At 44.5% G+C, this 21,930-nt stretch overlaps 1 protein-coding gene across 2 annotated transcripts in view; it reads right to left on the bottom strand.

The window, feature by feature from the left end:
* Positions 1 to 21,930, bottom strand: part of LOC146020677 (lymphocyte antigen 75-like) — a 341,840-nt gene that overhangs the window by 115,228 nt on the left and 204,682 nt on the right. For both annotated transcript variants that reach the window (XM_083153965.1, XM_083153966.1), the window contains exons 27-35: positions 21,001 to 21,171; positions 16,525 to 16,689; positions 11,059 to 11,169; positions 8,926 to 9,069; positions 8,600 to 8,785; positions 6,399 to 6,553; positions 5,880 to 5,990; positions 1,951 to 2,039; positions 1,707 to 1,861 (exon numbers count right to left, since the gene is read on the bottom strand). In XM_083153965.1, coding sequence (XP_083010091.1) covers positions 1,707 to 1,861; positions 1,951 to 2,039; positions 5,880 to 5,990; positions 6,399 to 6,553; positions 8,600 to 8,785; positions 8,926 to 9,069; positions 11,059 to 11,169; positions 16,525 to 16,689; positions 21,001 to 21,171 — 1,287 coding nt within the window. The remainder of the gene's footprint in view (positions 1 to 1,706; positions 1,862 to 1,950; positions 2,040 to 5,879; positions 5,991 to 6,398; positions 6,554 to 8,599; positions 8,786 to 8,925; positions 9,070 to 11,058; positions 11,170 to 16,524; positions 16,690 to 21,000; positions 21,172 to 21,930) is intronic.

Raw genomic sequence — 21,930 nt, 5'->3', positions numbered from 1 at the left:
TTAGTGTCAACTTCTTTCTCAAGATTATGGATGAAACATGTACGCGACGCATTTCGTCCCTTTGTGGAATTTCATCAGGGGTATAAATGTTTTACATAAATCTTTAATAGGCTATACAAGGATTAAACTAGTGATACTGGGTAGGACTTCTTAGTAAAAATTGAGGCTTATTGGATAATCCGTTCCATGCTGGTTAATTCACCTGAAGAAGTGGAGCTTGGAGCCCACAAAATTTTCCCTTTACTTTATTACTCCTCAATATAGGGTACTTGTGAGTTATCCGGGCTGCCGATTTCTAAATCGGGTCGGATCGGGCACATCGCATCGCATCGCATGCGACCATCGGATCAATGTTAAAATAGACTGAGTCCATTTTAACATGGAATTCAATGGGAAAAAGGGGTCCTTTTCATACCCCTACTATCCAAGTGGGCATGGAGTTGGATATAAACCTGTGGCGAGCGCAGCGAGCCACCGAGCCCGAAGCGTGGCGAGCGTAGCGAGCCCCGCGAGGGGACACAGAATACCGTCCGCTCGCCACGCTTCGGGCTCGGTGGCTCGCTACGCTCGCCACAGGTTTATATCCAACTCCATGCCCACTTGGATAGTAGGGGTATGAAAAGGACCCCTTTTTCCCATTGAATTCCATGTTAAAATGGACTCAGTCAATTTTAACATTGATTCCTATGGAAAAATCGGGTCATCGCATCGCATCGCATCTGATTGTATGCCTTAACTTAAGGCATACAATCAAAAAATCGGCAGCCCGGATAACTCACAAGTACCCAATATAGAATTCTAGTACGCACCCTTACAGTTTATAAACACCCTGTTAGGATGAATGATACTTCCCTTACAGTGGGATCCAGATAGAGTTAGATGTAATGGAGGATGGTATCCTCTGTAAATCCTCAAATTAGTAACCATAAGCTTGTACTCTAATGGGTCATAGCTCCAGGCAAGAAATTGACTGTTCCTAATGTAGAGGTGCAAGTGTGCTCATCAGAACTTGCTGGTTGGACTCTGATGAGCACACTTGCACCTCTACACTAGGAACAGTCAATTTCTTGCCTGGAGCTATGACCCATTATTGTTACAAATTGGAGGATTTACAGAGGATACCATCCTCCATTACATCTAACCATATCTGGATCCCACAGCAGTTCAACGTTTCGGTCTATTGACCTTTGTCATGTTCTTGAAACTGTAGTTCATCTCCTGATAGATTATTTCCAGACCCGTGAGTGCAGCCTCTGCCATTGTATATATCCTTTCACGTTAGGCGAGTAGAAGTTTGTTATTACAATATTTTAGGTTTTTACCTTGTACATTTTTTAAAAGGAAGAGAAAGAAAGGTAGAAAAATATAAACCTAAGTAAATTTATGTCTTCCTTAGGGTCAGTTATGTGGTGAGGGGAAGGATTTGCTTGGGATTGTCCACATATTTTATGATGGGAATCCAGAAGCACTAGTTTTGTGTATTACTTTAGTCACAAATAATTTGAACTGTTACTAGACCACCAATCCAAGGCACCCCTGCAAAAGTCCCGAGGCACTAAATGCAATAAATTCTAGTTTATCAACATAGCAATAAATATTTTATGTCCCTTAGTAAAACACTGTTATACGATGTGGCTTTAGGGAAGATTATTTTAAAATTGTCTAGAACTGTCCCGGTTTTAGAACAACCAAAAGTTTCTGTATACCTGGCTCATGGGTGTTCCAGTTTGAATAGGAAAGGTCTGTCCTTCCATCCACAGTTTCCCAATAATAATCTCCATTCTTTTCCAAATCTCTCAAACTTGTCCAGAAATTGTTATTGTGCCCTCTTATTAACGAGTTTAGAAATTCCTGTTCAAATCTAATAAAGTAATAAAGAAATAGGTTAAATCAAAGAGCTCAATAGTGTGAAAAAATTTAATCAGTAAAAAATAATGAAGCGATAATTACCTGTTTGTAATAGTGAGATTGCATCTCGACTCATATGGGACTTCGTCCTTGTTAATGAGATAACAATACTGTCCATGTCTTCTCCAGTCCTGCAGTCAAACAAGTGTAACCAAGATTAGGTTCTTTTACTAATTACAGTGACTTCTAAATACTAATGCTAAAACAATCATATACTGTACAAATCCACTTTGACCACACAACTGATCAGGAACACCCACACAGACTGTGGTTCCTAATCACATTTCTCTCAAAATGGGGGGCGCTTGCCTGCTCACTAGGCAGTGAATATATGCAGTCTAGAGTGCAGGTCTGAATTACCCCTTTGTGTGCAAGATCCATGCAGGACATAGTATTGGCTGTTACCTGGATGCCACCGTCTACAGAGGGTGATTACTACTGTCTATTGGCAGACTGAACTGCTTTAAATGGTATCTAGGCTACTTAAGGGGTGTACACACGGAGCAAATTTGTGCTATTTTCTAAGCAATCTGACTAAATTGCTTAGAAAGTAAGCACAGATCTCTCCATGTGTATGCTCCAAGAGATTAAATATCTCTTGCTAACTAAGTCAGTGCATGCAGTCAAAATCTAGTTAGATTGCTTAGCAAATGACTGCACATCTCTCTGTGCGTACAGAATGAGAGATACTGATCGCAATCTCTTATTCTGAACAACTACCCGGTCTTTTTTTGCTTAAGCAAAATTGCTTAGCACAAATCTCTGCATGTGTATGTGCTCTCCATGGGAGATCTTGACACCAGCAAAATTGCTTTGCAAAATTGCTTAGCACAGATCTCTACGTGTGTATGCCCCATTTACTCCCATGAAATGACACTAAATTTTGTTTAGTCTAATTTCATGGGACAAGTTGCCTTTTAAATATTTACTTGGTCTCTCACATACAGCGGATGATATCAGGTGAACAATGGAGATCCTGTTCTCATCCCGGGCAAGCATTATTTGCTTGACATGCTGGTGAGGTGAACAGCGGCAGCTGGGACAAAGTCTTGCATCAGGAGTCAATTGACATTTAATGGGTGCTGAGGTTATGGAAACAGATAAGACTATACCCCTTTATTTTGGCCAAAAAAACAACCCAGCCTACATTGGATGCTGTCCTTCACTAGAGGCGCTACCAAACAGAAAAGGTTTGGTAAGAAATCTATAGGTGCATACACACGGAGAGATTTTGGTTATGTATGATTTTGACTATTCAATTTCCCGTGAACTCCCCGGAGCCCAGAACCATACAATAGGGACTGTATTTCCTTGAGATTTTGACTATAAAGAGAACACTAGACTGCATACAACATGGGTCCTCAAACTGCGGCCCTCCAGATGTTGTGAAACTACAAATCCCAGCATGCCTTGCCACAGTTTTGCTATAAGGGAGTGTTAAAACTGCCAAGGCATGCTGGGATTTGTAGTTTCACAACATCTGGAGGGCCGCAGTTTGAGGACCCATGGCATACAATATAGTCAAAATTGGCATGCCTGCAGAGTCTATATTTTCTTGCGATGCCAATCCTACAGGGGCGAGCATCAGCATTGCAAGCTGTATACCGATTTTGGCTATATAGTCAAAATTGGAAGCTCAAATCGCACTGTGTGTGTGTGTGTGTGTGTGTGTGTACCTTATAAAGTACAGGATGTAAAAGTAAGTACCATGGCCATTTGTCCTCTAAAGCTTGTCATACAGATGAAGCAGCTCTCAATGAAGCTGCTCCTGGCAATAGAATCGACCCGTTCGGTCAGAGCCCGCTGGCACCCTGCTGCTCCCACCTCAGCCCTCACTTGTCCTGCCCGTCTGCATGAAGTGGAGACGGACAGGGAATCCGCTCTGCAGCCATGCTGATGGGGATACGTGAGCATGTGAGACGCTTGGGAGTCCCCATCAGACGGAGCTCCTCTGCGCTGGCTCAGGAAATTTGTCTATTCTTCAGGCTGGCTGCCTGGTGCTCCACTACTAGTACTAGCGCGTTTTCATCCGTGGTGCTGCGTGTAAGATCTGTTGGATCGGACAGCCTCCGGCAGCAGTGAAGGGGATTGCATAGAGCAGATCGTATACAAAAGGACCGCATACAATATATCGTATGTGATCCATCCGCCGGGAGCTACCGGGCGGTTCAAGGAAAACGGCTGTGACTTCTGCCTTTTGAGAAATTGGAATAGTGTATGGGGTGACTAAAGCTGAAGATCATTTATAACAATAAAACAGGAAGGTTACAGCAGTGAGGACACACAAACACACACACACACACACACACACACACACACACAAGGCAGTAGGTTTTGTTTCTGCAGAGGAGAAAGGTAAACTTTATGTGGCCATCTTGCAAAAAAGGAAAATGTATACAGGTTGAGTAATACCTTATCCAAAGTATTCCGAAAACCATAGCCTCCAGAATGAATTGCTAAAAATCTACTGGGTACATCTGTAACTGGCACTGACAGAGCCAGCCTTATTCATTCCGTCCCCAGTGATTCTGGCGTGCATGCATCTCAGACGCTCACGGATTCACATGCAATGGGGCGCAACCCACCAGATCGGAGTGTCTGACGCGCCAGCGGCAATATTAAGGCTGGTTCCATCTATATGTAACTGGCACTAAATATGTGCAAGAAAATGATTGCTCGCATTCAAATTCAGTGTGAGATAAGACACAAACTTTGTTTCATGTTTTAAAACCTTGTTTCATGCACAAATAAATATGTTTGTGTGTATTTCATGTGCTTATACAACATACATTCAAAATACCTCAAGATACATCACTCAAATATAAATAATATATTCTAAAACACGGAATAATCCATTATCCAAGATTCTTCTGGTCCAGAGTATTTTGGATAAGGGATACTCGCCCTGCAACAACAACAACAACAAAATACCACCACATTATTTACTGTTTGCACATTAGCAGTAGTGTGTTATGACACAATTAGACAACCTTCAGTTCTTGCTTTGTTACATGCTGCCCTACAAGTTTATGACTGTCCTCTGCCTTTCAGCACTCCCGCCATACTTGATAAATGCATCGCTGGTTTTTTCTTATGACCTTAGATATGCAAGTGGTGTTATAGTACTATAGTTGTATATGCAACGCAAAATTGTTCTCATATCCTCAATGAATATATATATAAATATAAAAAAGGAGGCATTTTCCAGCATTTGTCATGCAATAAAAACCAACGGTACTTGCTTCCTAGCATGGCACCACCGATTTTGATTGTATTGATCGGGTCGGAAAAATCGCGTTGATCGCATCGCATGCCAACCAAATCACATGCGATGCGACCAACCCGATTTTTACATTGGAATCAATGTAAAATGGTCCCTGAGACCCGATTTTACATTGATTTCAATGTAAAAAGCACCAAAACCCCCATTTTAATAGCAAACCCCCCCTGATGGTTGAAATGGGCCCCCATTGTTAACGCCACCCCACTATTGACGCCAATCCGAAGCGGGGGCGGCGGTACGCGTCCTCCGACCTTTTCATACCCCCACTATCCACGTCGGCATGGAGTTGATTTTATATAGCCCGAAGCGTGGCGAGCCCCGCATAACTTCACAGGTATACGCGTCCCCTCGCTGTGCTCGCCACGCTTCGGGCTCGTGGCTCGCTGTGCTGGCCACACAATATAAAATCAACTCCACACCGACGTGGATAGTGGGGGTATGAAAAGGTCATAGGACGCGTACCGCCGCCCCTCATTAACCATACTTTCTAACCCTATACAATGAAAAATTGGCCATATTGCGCGTCCCTGTCTGAGGAGTCCCTCTCAGCCAGCGGGGACATTCTGGTGGGCGCTGGGAATGAATGAGGGGGGCTCCATCCGTACACAAATAAAACCATAAAACATATGTTCAATATTTTCTGTTTCAGTAGACGCATCAGGAAAGTTGAGCCATAGAGATCATTGACCTTATCCTGTGGACATCCAGTGTCGGATTTGGCGCCATTCTTTGTTATACCAGACTTCTTACATATGGAACTCCAGTTTTCAGAACAGTTTCTAATATGCCAACGACCCGTCTGTTGAAGAAGATAAAGAAAAAAGGATAAACTTAATAAATATCAAAACATTGGCTGTGCACTTGGAAATACACTTATTATTTTTTTCATTTTTCCCAGGTATTGCACCCTTTCAGACATATGGAAAACGAAGCACTTCCCCATGATGAACCTGGCTCTACCACTTCCACCCAATCTCTAGGGATCTGCTGCTAACATGGCAGGGTCTTTATGGGATGTAGATGGGCTAACATCAAAAACAATAAAAAAAAAAAAAAAAAAAAATTCACAGCTGACGAGATTCATATCATGCGTTATACTTTCGTTATACTCGAAACAGAAGATATAGGACACCCCACTATATATTCCAGTTCGAGCTACTGACTTATTAGCCACACACTTCCCAAACCGTCACGTGTACACACTCACCTCTCCTGAGAAGGACACACAGTTTGGAGTCACATTGAAAGGCACAAGTGGTTCATTTTTATCCCAGTAGGTATAATGAGCTTCTGTCCCATCAGACCATTTAAATAAAGCTGGGACTGATTGACTTTGAAATCCTGACCAAATATTTTCTGTTTCTGGAAAGGATTAAAAAGAGGAATAAAAAAAACAGCTATGAGTCTTCTGAAAAATAGCTTAAATGAAATATTAATTCAGAAATATCAATAGATATCAATAGGAAAAGAACAACAACCTTTCTACGTGATCCAAAAATAATAAAAGGTACTTGTTTCCTAGCACGGCCACAACGATCATGATCACGGTCATCGGGGGTAAAATCGGGGCCATCGCAGGCACTAAAAAATCGGGTGCGATGGGCCAGACGCGATGCCCGCGATTTCCCCATAGAGAACAATGTTAAATGCCTCAATTTACCCGCGATGACCACGATTTCCCATAGGACACAATGTGAAATGGATCAATTTACCCAAATTATCATAGGGAACAATGTTAAATGGCCCAAAAACACCCCTGAACATTAAAATGTCCCCCCAAAAGTACTATACGCCACCCCGCGATCAACGTGAACCCGAAGCGTGGCGAGCGCAGCGTGCCCCGCGAGGGGACGCGGATACCTTCACAGTTATACGCATCCCCTCGCGGGCTTCCCAGGTGTACATGGCGACGCGGACACCTGTGAAGCCCGCGAAGGGACGCGTTTACCTGTGAAGGTATCCGCGTCCCCTCGCGGAGCTCGCTGCGCTCGCCACACTATTCTATTCTCAACTCCACGCCGACGTGGATAGTGGGGGTATGAAAAGGTCGGAGGACGCGTACCGCTGCGCTCGCCACGCTTCGGGTTCACGTTGATCGCGGGGTGGCATAAACTACTTTTGGGGGGACATTTCACTGGTCAGGGGGGTTTTTTGGGGTTTCTGGCCCATTTACCATTCTTCCCTATGATGATTTGGGTAAATTGACCCATTTAACATTGTTTCCTATGGGAAATCGCGGTCATCGCGGGTAAATTGAGGCATTTAACATTGTTCCCTATGGGGAAATCGCGGCCATCGCGGGTGGACCATTTAAGCATTTTTGGCCGCATACGACCCGACCGACGCGATTTTCACTGTTTTCAATGCATTTCAATGGAAAAATCGGGGGCATCGCGTCGGTCGCGTCGCAGGCCACTAAAAATTACCCCCGATGGCCGCGATTGTGGCCGTGCTAGGAAACAAGTACCTAATAAAATATGATCAATAAAAACATGTTTTTAAAGGTGCTGAAGATCATGTATACTAAAATGTTATATCTAGCATTTCCTTAACTCTGGTAATGACGTCTTACTATGTCGGTTTACTTGGCCAACCGAGACGGTTCTGTCTAAGTCCTGTCACGTTTAGCCATCTTATCTTCAAGAGCGCTCCCCCCTGGCAAGTACCAGGGGAGGGGGAGAACACTGGCAAGTACCAGGGGAGGGGGGGGGGGAGCACTGGCAAGTACATTGGGGGGAGCGCTGGCAAGTACCAAGGGAGGGGAGCACTGGCAAGTACATGGGGGGGGGGGGGGGGGGGAGAGCTGGCAAGTACCAAGGGAGGGGAGCACTGGCAAGTACATGGGGGGGGGGGGGGGGAGAGCTGGCAAGTACCAGGGGAGGGGGCGCTGGCAAGTACATGGGGTGGGGGAGCGCTGGCAAGTACTAGGGGAAGGGGAGGGGGGGAGAGCGCTGGCAAGTACCAGGTTAACGCTGGTAGGTATCCGGGGGGAGTGCACTGGCAAGTACCAGGGAATGGGTGAAAATGGGTTCAGTGTGAAAGGTACAAAAACGGTAACCAGTAATATAGCGTTTACTAGGGAAGAGGGACTACCCCCTGTGTAATGCCACACACCGTTATACTTAATCTATCAATCAATATAGGAGTCAATCTGTAAAAAAATGAATACTCATAAGTACCTAGCAAATAAGCGGCTAATTGCTAGGAAAGTATGGAAGTCCCGGTATCTATAACTGGCAGAGCGGTTCAGTGGAGTAACGCATACAGTAATCCTATAAGCGCACCTCCTGCAGTGAACCGAGACGGTTTTTATAGTACATTGTATGGAGTGTTTGGCAATGTCTTCTTTGTTCCTTATTGAAGTGTGTGTCTCGATCTGTCATATATAATCCTCTACCAGTTACCTACCGCTTTGAAACTTAGTAACCACAAGCTCGATATCGGCCAGAGAATGCAGGCTGATCAGGCTTCCGTTCCCCTTGCGGCAGGACACTCCTGCAGCCTCCCATGTACTAGGCTGTTGCAGCAGATAGCAGAAGCCGTTATAGGCCGTCCAGTTTCCTGCACACTCCGTTTCCGCGTAATGCCAGTACTCTGCACCAGAAAAGCAAATAAAATAGCGTTTTCATTGATTGTTGCGCCAGCAATACATACATTGAAAGTATATGATGAAAACATTAGAACTTCTATCCTAGATAAGACACAGGATTAAAGAAAAGATCTCCATAACTTACCAGGGGTTTCTGACTTTGTGCCATTTACGCTCTTCTTGCAGATATACGGCAAAGAAGAATCACATGCTAAGGCTTCCCACTGGCCCGAGTTCACATTCAATTTCCCACAACTGGAACCATCCAAAACTGTAAAGGCAGTGATGTCTAGAACATAGGGAAGAACATTCTATGTAAACATACAAATTCGTTATATAAATCTTGCTGAAATAAAATATAACGAGTCTAAAAATGAATTCCAAGTATACAGGTATTTAAGTATACAGGTAGTTCCATATACAAAAAGATACAGAATAATGGTCTGTTCTTCAGGAGAGGAGGGCTCTACTTTTACATCAATGTTTAATATAGAACCAGTTTAATAAATACCATTAAACACGCAGCCTCCAGCAAAGTCAACGCTGTACCATATTTATTAATGTCCATACACACTAGGCGACTATGCCCAGCATGTATGGACAGCGATGATGGTGTTCATCACTGGGGGTAAAGCCGCTCAGTGCATACACACTGAGCGGCTTTCCCCCTGCAAGGCGCCGACGGAGGGGGTAGGACGGCGTTGCATAGCGCAGCACTATGCAAAGCCATCCTCAAAGCTGCTCATCTGCTGGTATTACCAGCAGATGAGCGGCTTTCCCGGCGATGATGCGGGAGTGCGCAGCAGCACTCACTGCTCATCGCTGGGGCATACACACTGGGCGGCTTTAAGCTGAAAGCCGCTCAAACATGCTGTCGTCCAGCGTGTATGGGCCTTTAGGGTAACACCGCATAAAGTATATCCAGGTCAAACACACTTATAAAAGGTACGGAATAACCTTTTATCTCAGGGGCAAAACATGCATGTGAAAGAGCTCTCCCAAAATGTCCTTATAACAATAGCAAAGCAGATAAAGGGGATGGAAAGAGACTCAGCTTCTATTAAAGTTCACTTTAAGCTATACAGAACTGATTAAGCAGCAGTATCGGAGGAGTCAGAGACGCACCTTAAATACAGAGATACATTACCAAATATCAAAAGTTAATGTAGAGTTAAAAGAAAAAATATATATGAAATGTAATTTTGCCTGAGATCGACCAATGCAGGATGCCGGACAAACTTGGACATGTTTTTTTAAAAGGACGATATCACTTACAAGGCAAGGTTATGCCTTGTAAATAATTGACCCTTTAAAAAAAAAAAAAAGGAACTGCCCTATGGGCCCGATTCTGGTTCACTAGTTGGTTTGCTAATGGACAAAACCATGTTGCACTGCAGGTGGGGTATATGTAACGTGCAGAGAGAGTTAGATTTGGGCGTGTTGTATTGTTTCTGTGCAGGGTAAACACTGGCTGCTTTATTTTTACAAATTTCAGTTTGAACCAACCCAAATCTAACTCTCTCTCTGCACATGCTACATCTGTACCACCTGCGAGTGAACCTATATCAGGTTCTATGTGTGCACAAAATCACATGTATTTGAATTTAAAACTAGACATTTCAGGGAATACAGAGTTCAATTTAAAAAAATAAAAACCAAGGTGGTAGATGATAAAATATTGAAATGGCTTAAAATCCAACAAACTGAAGTCAATGCAGGTTCTTTTCAAAGAAGTTGGACAACATGCACTCAAATCATCGTTGCCAGATCGCCACTACTTGCTCCCATTTGTTCCAAGCTGCGGTATCACTGCTTAATGCGTTTATGAGCCGCAGGAGAGAGTTAGACGCACGCTCATGGAAAATGGTTTGTGCCAATCGCCACGGGAGTCACACGTGGGGATTGGCGTGGCAACTATTAGTGCTGCTACATCTGTACATTTTTGGTCAACCAGCGCACACTTATTCAGCGCTACTATAGCAGCATAAAATGTCTGCTAACAATAGTTCTAACACGTAGTAACTTTATTCCAGCCACAACAAGGAAATGAGTTACATTTATATCTTTGAACATTATAAAATGGCTTGTAATATTTTGGTGTCATAAATAAGTAGTCGGTCGCCCCTCCCCTCGAGAGTCAGCATACATTAGAACTAATCTGACATATGATTTAGTATAATAGGCTTTGGTCACAACAGGTTTTGGTATGAAAGCAGCCATACTCTTCTAGTGCTTTGAAAAATAGCGGTGCCAAAGCTCAGGCCAGCTGTCTACGTACGTTCATCCCAGTTGACAAAATTCAGTGGACTATTATCAGACCACTGCCAGCCACCACCAGCTTCCAAGCGGTTGAGACCAATCCATACAGAAGCAGGAAGTTTTTCAATCTCTGAAGATAAAACAAAACAAAGAAATTAATTACATTTTTATTTCTATTTATGAAAAATATTTTATTGAAAGGATCACATATAATGAATAAAAAATACATTACATTGGGATATGAAGACAATCAACCAAAGACAAATAAGGTTCTCCTAAAGGCCCATACACACTGGGCGACTTTGAGCTGAAAGTTGCTCAAAACAGCAGGTTTGCACAGCTTTCAGCTCAAAGCCGCCCAGTTTGTATGGCCCGGCGATGAGCGCTGCTGCGCGCTCCCGCAACATCATGGGGAAAGTCGCTCATCTGCTGGTTATACCAGCAGATGAGCGGCTTTCAGGAAGGCGTTGCACAGCGCTCCGCTGTGCAACGCCGTCGTCCCCCCTCCATAGGCGCCGGGCAGGGGGAAAGCCGCTCAGTGTGTATTCACATAGCGGCTTTCCCCTCAGCGATGATTGTCATCATCGCTGTCCATACACGCTGGGCATAGTCTCCCAGTGTGTATGGACCTTAAGTGTAGTAGGACGTGTAGCATGACACAGGTATTGGTAACTCCAACTTTATACAGTGGGATGTAATACAGTACGAGCATTACTATTTTTAAAAGCGGCAATTATTTAAAAAAGGTATGGTTTGCCTTGTAAACGATTGTCACTTTAAAAAATAAAATAAAAAAATCGGAGTTCCACCAGCATCCCGAACCTCCAGTGAACTGGGACTGTATTACATCCCGCCGATAATTTTCAGAACATACAGAATGATTTTTTTTTTTGGATGCAGTATGTTTGCAAACACTTGTTTTAGGGAGTATTCCTTTGAAAGAGTTATAGGTCTGTTAAATATATGAGTCATTCAAAAAGTACCAACGGCACAATATTTCGATAAGATCTGCTGATCATGAGTCATAAGATACATACACATAAACATTACTGAAATATGGTGAAGTCTAAACACCCCCTACGCATCTGGGTACATGCTCAGAAATATACACAGAATACAATGAAAAGAAGGCAGGGAATACACTTTGATTGCATACTATGCACACAAGTTAATCCATTGCCCTATTACCCTGGACTGTCCCCTCTACAGTGTACCGGGTACTCAGGATTACTGAGTCCATGGCATGCTAAATGGGGCTAATGGGTGCGATTTGAAGATAAGTGTTGAGAACATATCTGTAACGTTATGCGTCAATGGGTAGACAATGTCTAGGTCAGAGATGGCTAACCTTGACACTATCTGTTGTTGAACTACACATCCCAGCAGGCCCTGCTACAGTTTGCTAAAACTGATGCAGGACATGCTGATATGTGTAGTTCAACAACAGCTGAAGTGTCAAGGTTAGCCATCACTGGTCTAGGTCAGTGGTTCCCAACCCTGGTCCTCAAGTTCCCCCAACAGTGCACATTTTCCAGGTCACCCGGCAGGTGCACTCATTATTCAGGCACGTTTCAAAAGATCAACAGGTGGAGCTAATTATAGCACTTGTGATTCTGTGAGAAGACTTACAAAACATGCACTGTTGGGGGTAATTGAGGACCAGGGTTGAGAACCACTGGTCTAGGCCAACACAAGCTTATGGTCGACATGAGTTTGCCACTTCTTTGAAAAAATAAGAAAAGGTGGTTTTTAATACTTTACTATACAACCAGACAGAGTGGGAATATAATAGTGCCCGAAGCATGACGAGTGCAGCGAGCCAAGCGAGGGGACGCGGTACATGTACACTGGTGGCCGAGATTGCGGACACTTTTTGAAATTTGAATGTCTTTCAACTTTGAATGCTTATAAAAAATGTTACACTTTATGCAGTGCAGTGATTCATATATCAAATGAAAGGGAATTTAATGCAACATGTCAGATGAAATTCAACACAATAAACGGTACTTGTTTCCTAGCACGGCCACAATCGCGGGCATCGGGTGTCATTTTTAGTGGTATACGACGCGACCGACGCGATGCCCCCGATTTTCCCATTGAAATGCATTGAAAACAGTCAAAATCGTGTCGGTCGCGTCGTATGCGGCTAAAAAAGGCTTAAATGGTGCAGACGCGATGCCCACGATTTCCCCATAGGAAACAATGTTAAATGGCTCAATGTACCCGCGATGCTCCCGATTTTCCATAGGGAACAATGTTAAATGCCTCAATTTCACCAAATCATCATAGGGGACAATAGTAAATGGGCCAGAAAGGCCCAAAAACACCCCTGAACAGTGAAATGTCCCCCCAAAAGTAGTTTACGCCACCCCACGATCAACGCGAACCCGAAGCGTGGCGAGCGCAGCGAGCCCGTGAGGGGCGGCGGTACGCGTCCTCCGACCTTTTCATACCCCCACTATCCACGTCGGCGTGGAGTTGAGAATAGAATAGTGTGGCGAGCGCAGCGAGCCACCGAGCCCGAAGCGTGGCGAGCCCCGTGCGGGGACGCGGATACCTTCACAGGTATCCGCGTCCCTTCACGGGCTTCACAGGTATCCGCGTCCGCTCGCCACGCTTCGGGCTCGGTGGCTCGCTGCGCTCGCCACACTATTCTATTCTCAACTCCACGCCGACGTGGATAGTGGGGGTATGAAAAGGTCGGAGGACGCGTACCGCCGCCCCTCGCAGGCTCGCTGCGCTCGCCACGCTTCGGGTTCGCGTTGATCGTGGGGTGGCGTAAAATACTTTTGGGGGGACATTTCACTGTTCAGGGGTGTTTTGGGGGGTTTCTGGCCCATTTTCCATTGTTTCCTATGGGAAAATCGGGGGCATCGCGGCTAAATTGAGGCATTTAACATTGTTCCCTATGGGGAAATCGCGATGCCCCCGATTTTCCCTTACGATGCCCACGATCATGATCGTTGTGGCCGTGCTAGGAAACAAGTACCCAATAAACAGAGGTCAAATATTTGCATTACAAGAGTAGTTATGCAGTAAAAACTACCCTTAGGGTGAAAATCCCTTTGTACTTATGATGTCACTGTCATATCAGTCTTTCATTGGGTATCTTTTATTTTTCAAGACACCAGCACAGCGACGTGGCATTGAGCCAACCAATGTCTGGAGCTCTTCCTTCTTTATTATGTAGGGCCATGAGACAATTATAACCTGATTTAATTCCCTTTTATTGGATGGACGCCTCAGATGTACCAGTTTTTACAAACGGAACCACAAATGTTCTATGGGGTTGAGGTCTGGGCTGTTTCCTGGCCATCCCAGCCCCTGTATGTCATTCTCTGTGAACCACTGTTTGTATATCCGTGCATTGTGGCAGGGAGCTGAATCCTGCTTGGAAAAAAAGGGGACATTATCTGGAAAAAAATCCCTGATAGAAGGTAGAAGTTTTTGTTGTAGGATGGTGTCAATGTACTTTCTGCTGTTCAGTGTGCCATCTATGACATGAAGGCGACCTACAGCATCTGCTGTCATACATGACCAGATCATAACACTTGCAGGATTCTTTGTTGTCGCTTGAATGCAATCTGGATGTACCTCTTCCCCACTGCTACGTCTCACATATTTTCTCCCATCACTACCAAATATCGATATCTTAGTTTCGTCACTCCATATCACTTATTTCCCCTGAACTTCTGTCCATGCAATGTGTTCTTTTGCCCACTGTATTTGTTTTTGCCACTTCTGTTTATTCAGCAATGGTTTTTTTCGGGGAATCCTATCTTTTAGGCCAACCCCCGTTAGTCTTCTCCGTACCGTTCTTGAACTGACACAAACATCATTTGCATTCAGTTCACTGCTAATGACCGCAGATGACATCCATCTGTCCCTGACACAAATTTGTTTTAATCTACTATCATCAACAGCTGTTGTGCACTTTTCCGGCCTTATCCTTCTTTGTTTTGTATAGATTGTATTTCCTGATAGTGTAAACAAAACTTTTGTACTACTGATTCCCACCAACTTCTCTCACAATTGCTGCATACGAAAGATCATATTCACATAAAACAACAATCCTAGATCTCTTCCTGGGTGACCAGTCACCACTTTGCCTGGATGACATAGTTTTATTTCTTTTTTACACTGTCAATAGCACTAAACAATACTCACAAACATCCAACCATAAATGCACTTCCGTAACCAACTTTATTCTGCAAAATGAAACAGCCAAACTGACCTTTCCCACCTTTGAACATGACCTTGCACCTGCTCAAACACAAGACCTGACCATTGGTCCTCAGAACGACGATTCCGATTGGCTAGTAGTAGCTGTTGCTACAATCTGCTTCTTGAATCTCACGCATCTGTGCTTCCTTGTCTGACTTGAAAGTAGCATAACTTCTCTTGTAATGCTAATATTTGATATCTGTTTATGGTGAATTCACCATAACATTTCCTTTAATTTGATATACGAAGCATTGCTGTGCGTGAAGGGTAACAGTTTTTATAAGCATTCAAAGTTGAAAAACATTAATATTTCAAAAAGTGTCCGCAATTTTGGCCACCTGTGTATACGGTGTCCATGTCGACATATGTACCAAAACAGGTTAAAAGCTCATGTCGACCATAACCTTGTGTCAACCTTCTGTCAATGTATGTATTGTTGTGTGTATATATATGTATTTTGTGTGTGTGTGTGAATACATACACGATGTGTATTGTTGTGTGTGTATATATATATATATATATATATATATATATATATATATATATATATATATATATATATATATATATATATATATACACACACACATTGGTGTGTATATATGTATTGGTGTGTGTGGGTGTGTGTGTATGCATGCATGCATGCATGTGGAACAGAACATTGCAATTGTACCTAAGCACCCTGACCTGTAGTAGTGCCAGGGGAATGTGGTGGGTATGTAGCGATGAGTATCACATATAGGGAACAGTAACCGGTTAGTGACTGATCTATTTGCACCTAGCAGGGAGTTGGGGCAAGCGAAGATACTAAAGTTAGCTGCTGACTGTAAAATCACTGGTGGGCACATAGGAACCTCTGCATTAGTTGATTGGATACAGTCAGGTGGTAAGTCTGGCTTCTGTGGCCACCTGCAGCAACAGCCAACTGTGCGTGTACCACAATCAGACCCTAACTAGTAGATACATGTCCACAGTACTGAAAAAACCTTTATGAATTTACTTTATCATATGGTCTATGTCACTGGTTCTCAACCTCAGGGACTCCCAACAGTGCACGGTTTCCAGGTCTCCACACTGAATCAGGTGAAATAATTAGCTCCACCTGTGATCTTTTAAAATGTGTCAGTGAATAATGTGTGCACCTGTGCCCCTGCAGTGTGACCTGGAAAATGTGAACTGTTGGGGGTCCTTAAGGACCGAGGTTGAGAACCACTGGTCTATGTAACCAAACATACACCTTCATCATTTATAAGGTACTTACCAGTAATGTATTTCAGCTCCTCAAGACTGGAAATGCTCAGTAAGTCTGCACCCTGGCTTCTACAGGACGTGAAGGCTTCCTTCCACTTCAGGCTGGCTTGTGCATTGAACTGGTAGCATTGCTGGAGTTCAGTGTTTTGAGCCCAGGTGTGATTACAATCGTTCACTACAAGAGAAACAGAATCTATCTATAGTCTTCATCTCTTCTTGGAAATTACCTGACACAGAGTTGCCTAAAGGAGCCCATACACGCTCCGTTGTGGGCGTACGTTTTGTACTTTAATAGTACACATCGCATCGCATGCCTCGTGCATGCGATGCGATGAAAAGCTAGTACAAAAAGTATGTCCAGCACATACTTTTTGTACTGTACGATGAGACGCGCGGCAGCGCGCACCTTAAAGTACAAAACGGAGCCGCCGCATCGCAGCGTGTATGGGCTCCTTAAAGTATATGTTACATAGAAAGTAACACATGCACCGAATATCCAAACCAGGGAACATTTTTTAAGCTCGCCATACTTTAGAACCACACGATTTCAAAGGGTCGTGCGATGCATGGTGTGTGCTTTTAGTGCACATCGTGAGGTGTTTAGCTATGATTACGATCCAATGAGGGTTGTGAGATGGAGCCGCTGGTCTTATGTGCTACACACATGATCTGAAGATGCTACTAAGGACGAGTATGCTGGCAGTAGCAGATCTTACGTGAAATTACACACAAGACCTATTGTGTCTGGGGAGCTGCCAGCGAGTTCAAGGGAAATCGTGACAGGATCGGGATGCACTCTCACTACCTGCCCAAAGTGATCACAGATTTGAATAAAGTCTACCAAAATCTGGCCAATGGGGGATCACTCTTACCTTCGGTAACCTTCTGTTACTAAATTCACCCACGTTGCTGCCACCACCACCAGGTCCTACACTGGCACTGAAATTCTGCTCGGGCTCTACCACCGGCACGTGAATACCGCCTTCTGCTGTGTATGTGTAGTCACACTGCTGCTACGCCTTGTGACTGGTGTTGTTGACCTCACTGGTCACGGGCTATTGACCAGGCTCTCTACGGAAGCTGCCAGAGGACAAAGCTTGGAGATAATGGGGCTCAGTAAAGGACTGGAAAATTGAACAGTGTTTTGCGCAATTCTGTTAGTCGCAGGTAATCATAAAGGCAATGGGCCAGATGCACTAAGCTTCAAAAGTGATAAAATGGAGAGTAATCCAATCCTAATTTCCATGTCACAGACTGTGTTTGAAAAATGTCAGACAGGAGCTGATTGGCTGGTTGTTTATCAGTCTCCATTTTATCACTTTTGAAGCGAAGTGCATCTGCCCAATATCTTTATTGCTCAAAACACCTTAAAAAACGGGATGCAGTTAAAATCCCGGCGTTCGGGATCCCGGCGTTCAGAATCCCGACCGCCGAAATGCAGACACATTCTCCCTCCTGGGGTTTCCACGACACCCCTGGAGGGAGAATAAATTAGTGTGCCGAGCATAGCGAGGCACCGGGCCCGCTGCGTGGCGAGCGCAGCGAGCCCGCAAGGGGGGGCGATCCACGTCCCCCCTTGTCGGCATTTCGGCTGTCGGGATTCCGGCGTCGGGATTCTGAACGCCGGGATTCAATACTGAATCCTTAAAAAACACCTTGCACTTTACAAGCATTGCTCAGAGGATACAGCATACAAGATGGTCACAGCAGCATATGTACATGTCAGATGAGATATCGCTAACTCAGGGCCCACCTTTATATAGTCAGAAGACACAATAGCATGGTGCAATCCACCTCCGTATACCTTAAGGATTTGCACATCTCTCAGACCAGCTATCTACTTGACATTTTCCATATACAGATGGAGTGCCTCTCAATATTGCCGTCAGCTCGCCATGGCAGAGGTTCTGGCGTTCCAATTTTCTTCTTGCACTGCCGTCCGCCAAGGGGCGTGGGCGCACGCCATGCAATAAAATTGTGATATACTGTAATGTGCCAATGGAATCCCGCCATTCGCCGTATGGAGCGCGCTTACAGTATGAGACGCTCGTGCGGAATGGGACGCTCGTGAACATCGCTGCAAGCAAATGGGCTGTGTAGTGTAATGATCCTATACAAATATTTACCTTCACGTTCAAGTAGCCGATGCTGAATATTTTGAACTGTTGGTATGTGCATAATGTGTATGCAGCTGAAGTCAACCGCCTCCTCCCCTTCCCCCAGGGGTGGAGGGGGTCGACTTGACCTGAATACCGTACATTACTTTACAATATCTCCAGCAGCGCTAATCCACGAAGGGACCGTCTGTAGCGACTCCTGTCTGAATTAACGTGTCCATTCTAGTCAATTGGGAAAAACGTGTCTATTTTGCACCCTGATACAGTATCTCCGGTTCTCTGTATCCTAGAGACTTGATACTAGTATCATATGAAAGTGGAGACTCTACAGAGACTAGTAGTAGTAGTAGTAGTAGTTTATATGACATCAGGAAGGGAAGCAGCAAGCATCCAGTCAGGGTCCCCTCCAACTGTCCACCTAATGCAGCTCATTACTACTGTAAAATTTGCAGAGCGGCACGCTTATCCAGTACTTCACAAAGAGCGGCCAGACTTTCCACTCAGATGCATCCTAGTGCCTTTTGACCAAAACAATGAGACGCATTAGCGTCCGTGCCCATGCAGACGCACGGAAAGGTTACTGGGGAGGCAGGAGTTTTTGTGTGCTAAATATACAGTAACTGACCTACTGTAAATTTGTTGGAAAAAAATAAGTTCCCTTTAATAATCAAACTCAGGCATACTGTACTTTAATGTACAACATGCGGAGCGGCACGCTTATCCACTAGCCTACACACCTGATAAGAGCTGTCTATCTACAGTACTGTAGCTTACTGGACAGTACAGTAGTAGCAAAGTAGTTCCTGCGCTACAGAGCTTTTTAATACTGTAGTCACTTCATGCACATGCTGCAGCACACATTTCACGCATGCGCAATGAGGATTTCAAAAAAAGTGACATCTGGTGGATGATCACTGGTATTGCACTCATCCAGAGACGCCACTGCGAATCGCCAAGCCTTTAAAATGTATTGCAACGCCGCGCCCCATAGCCCGTCATGGCGAACTGGTGATACAATCGCCATAGGTAGGTTGAATGAGAGGCGCTCCATCTGTAAGTCTTTAATTAAGATCTTTAAATAGAATACTGCCAAGATCCAGGAAGTTGTGTAGTGTGCACTGACCAACATCAAGGTCCCATGAACCGATTCCAAATGTGAATACATTTTATAACCAAAATACCTTATAAGTGCCCCTTTCATGCGTTCCCCTAATACTCCAATTGGGCACAGCAAACAAAAACAAAATCATACCCAGCCTCTTGAGCAGGTTCTGGTTCTAATACAGAGAATATTATATCAATGTAATAATAATACCCTGGCCATAACATTAACCAACTAGTCAGCCCTGAAGCCAGGGGTTATCCCCAGCACCCCAGGGTGGTGGATGTCGGATTAAAAGTACACTAGGAAGTGTAAAGAGCTAATATTGTCCTGTACAGGACAGAATATGGGTACCAGCAAGCTTTCCTCAGGATTGGTTGTGGGAGAGGAACGGCTTTCTGGTGTGGTTGCCCAATTTCCTAGGACCCTCCTGGCCATTCCTAGGAAGGTAGGCAACCCTGGCTCACATCCTCTACAGTCCAAGTAGGCATCCAACGGATTAAACAAACAAAAAATCTAAAACCCAGTACAATGAATGAAACAATATGATGTTAACAAAAATTCACTCTATGGGCGAGATGTATCAAATGGAAAATGCGGTAAAACCCCGGTTTTACCGCATTTTCCAATGTATCAAAAATGATACCGCATTGAAGGGTACCCTATAGGCTATGGGCTTCTTTTCGCCGCCCGCCACGTCGCCGCAACCCCGCCGCCTCGCCGACCCTCCCTCTCCCCCTCCCTTGGGCTTACCTTCTTGCAGGTCCTCCTGGACCCCGGAAGGTAAGCCCTTCCTCCCCCTATCAACGCAGCCGGACGTCCTTCCGGCTGCAGGGGGGAGGAGGAAGCGCCGGGGACAGCCTAATTAGCTGTCCCCGGCGTGAAAGCAGCAGAAGCTGGCTGGGAGGTGTCGGAGACCCCCCGCAGACCACAGTACAGGTATCGCGGGGGGCTTCCGTCACCGCATCACGATGCCAGCCACATATGTTAGTACATACGCGGCGGCATCGCGGCGGGGGGGGGCGAAGGGCGGCGATGTATTTTAATACATCCCGCCCTATGTGACTGAGCAGCACCAGGATGACTACTGTCATTTCAGAAGATGCCAGCCAATCAGCACGCACCTTCCATGAGCACATAGACATTGCAACATTTAGCAATCTTTGAGCTAATTACCCACAGCACAAATACCTCCTACTTGATACATGCATTAAACTACAGAAATCAGATAATTAAAGCAACAGACAAAAAAACAGATGGGGCTCACCTGGTTTCAAGCAGTCTCCCCATCTCCCATCAGCATCAAAATTGCCAGAGGTTGCGCACCATTCCCGATCCTCACTGGCATCATAGATGCAGTCATGATACCAGGTCCCATTATTAAAGTAGGGAAAGTCACAGGATTTCCCGAAAGAATTTCCACCTGTTGTATAAACAACTAAAAGCAGAGAAACAGAAAGTGAAACCATGTAAAGAAAGAAAAAACAATCTGAAAAAATGCATGCTCTGTTGATTAAAAACAAGACTTTATTTGTTTAAAACGATATTTGGACATTTTTGTTTTAAACAATATTAGTTAAATTTTCTCCACACTAAAACCCTATACACACTAGAGCACTGGTTCCCAAACAGTGTGCCGTGACACCGTGGGGTGCCTTGGACTCGTGATCTAGGAATTTATGAACATTTAAATAGGCAAATCCAGAGATGGTCCCTCACCAATCTTGTCCCTCACCACATAACTAAATCTAAGGATGACCTTTACACACACCATTTAACAACAACAACAACAACCACAACAACAACAACAACAACAACAATAGGTAAATCCTATTACCTAAATCCTTTTCTCATAGTCCATATGGGATACTGGGTTATACTATGGGGATAGAGATCCTCTGCAGGAGAGACAGGCACATTAAAGCTTTCAGTATGGGTGCACTGGCTCCTCCCCTCTATCTCCCTCCACTAGTCAGTTAATGAAAAACTGTGCCGAAGGAGAGCTATGTGAGGAGGTATGTGAACAATAACGTGGTGAGATTCTCACAGCACACCCAAACCAAAATAATAAACAGAAAACAACAAAGAGGTGAATCATAACAACTTCTGAGTTCACCACAGGGCAACAAGCCCTAACCGTGTTAGTAACAGCAGAAAGCCGCACAGAGGCGGGCTCCCAGTATCCCATATGGACTAC

The sequence above is a fragment of the Crinia signifera genome, chromosome 7, assembly GCF_055691185.1.
Source record: "Crinia signifera chromosome 7, ASM5569118v1, whole genome shotgun sequence".
Lineage (NCBI taxonomy): Eukaryota > Metazoa > Chordata > Amphibia > Anura > Myobatrachidae > Crinia > Crinia signifera.
Note: the sequence above shows the minus strand (reverse complement) of the source record. Positions and strands in the feature narration are given on the sequence as shown.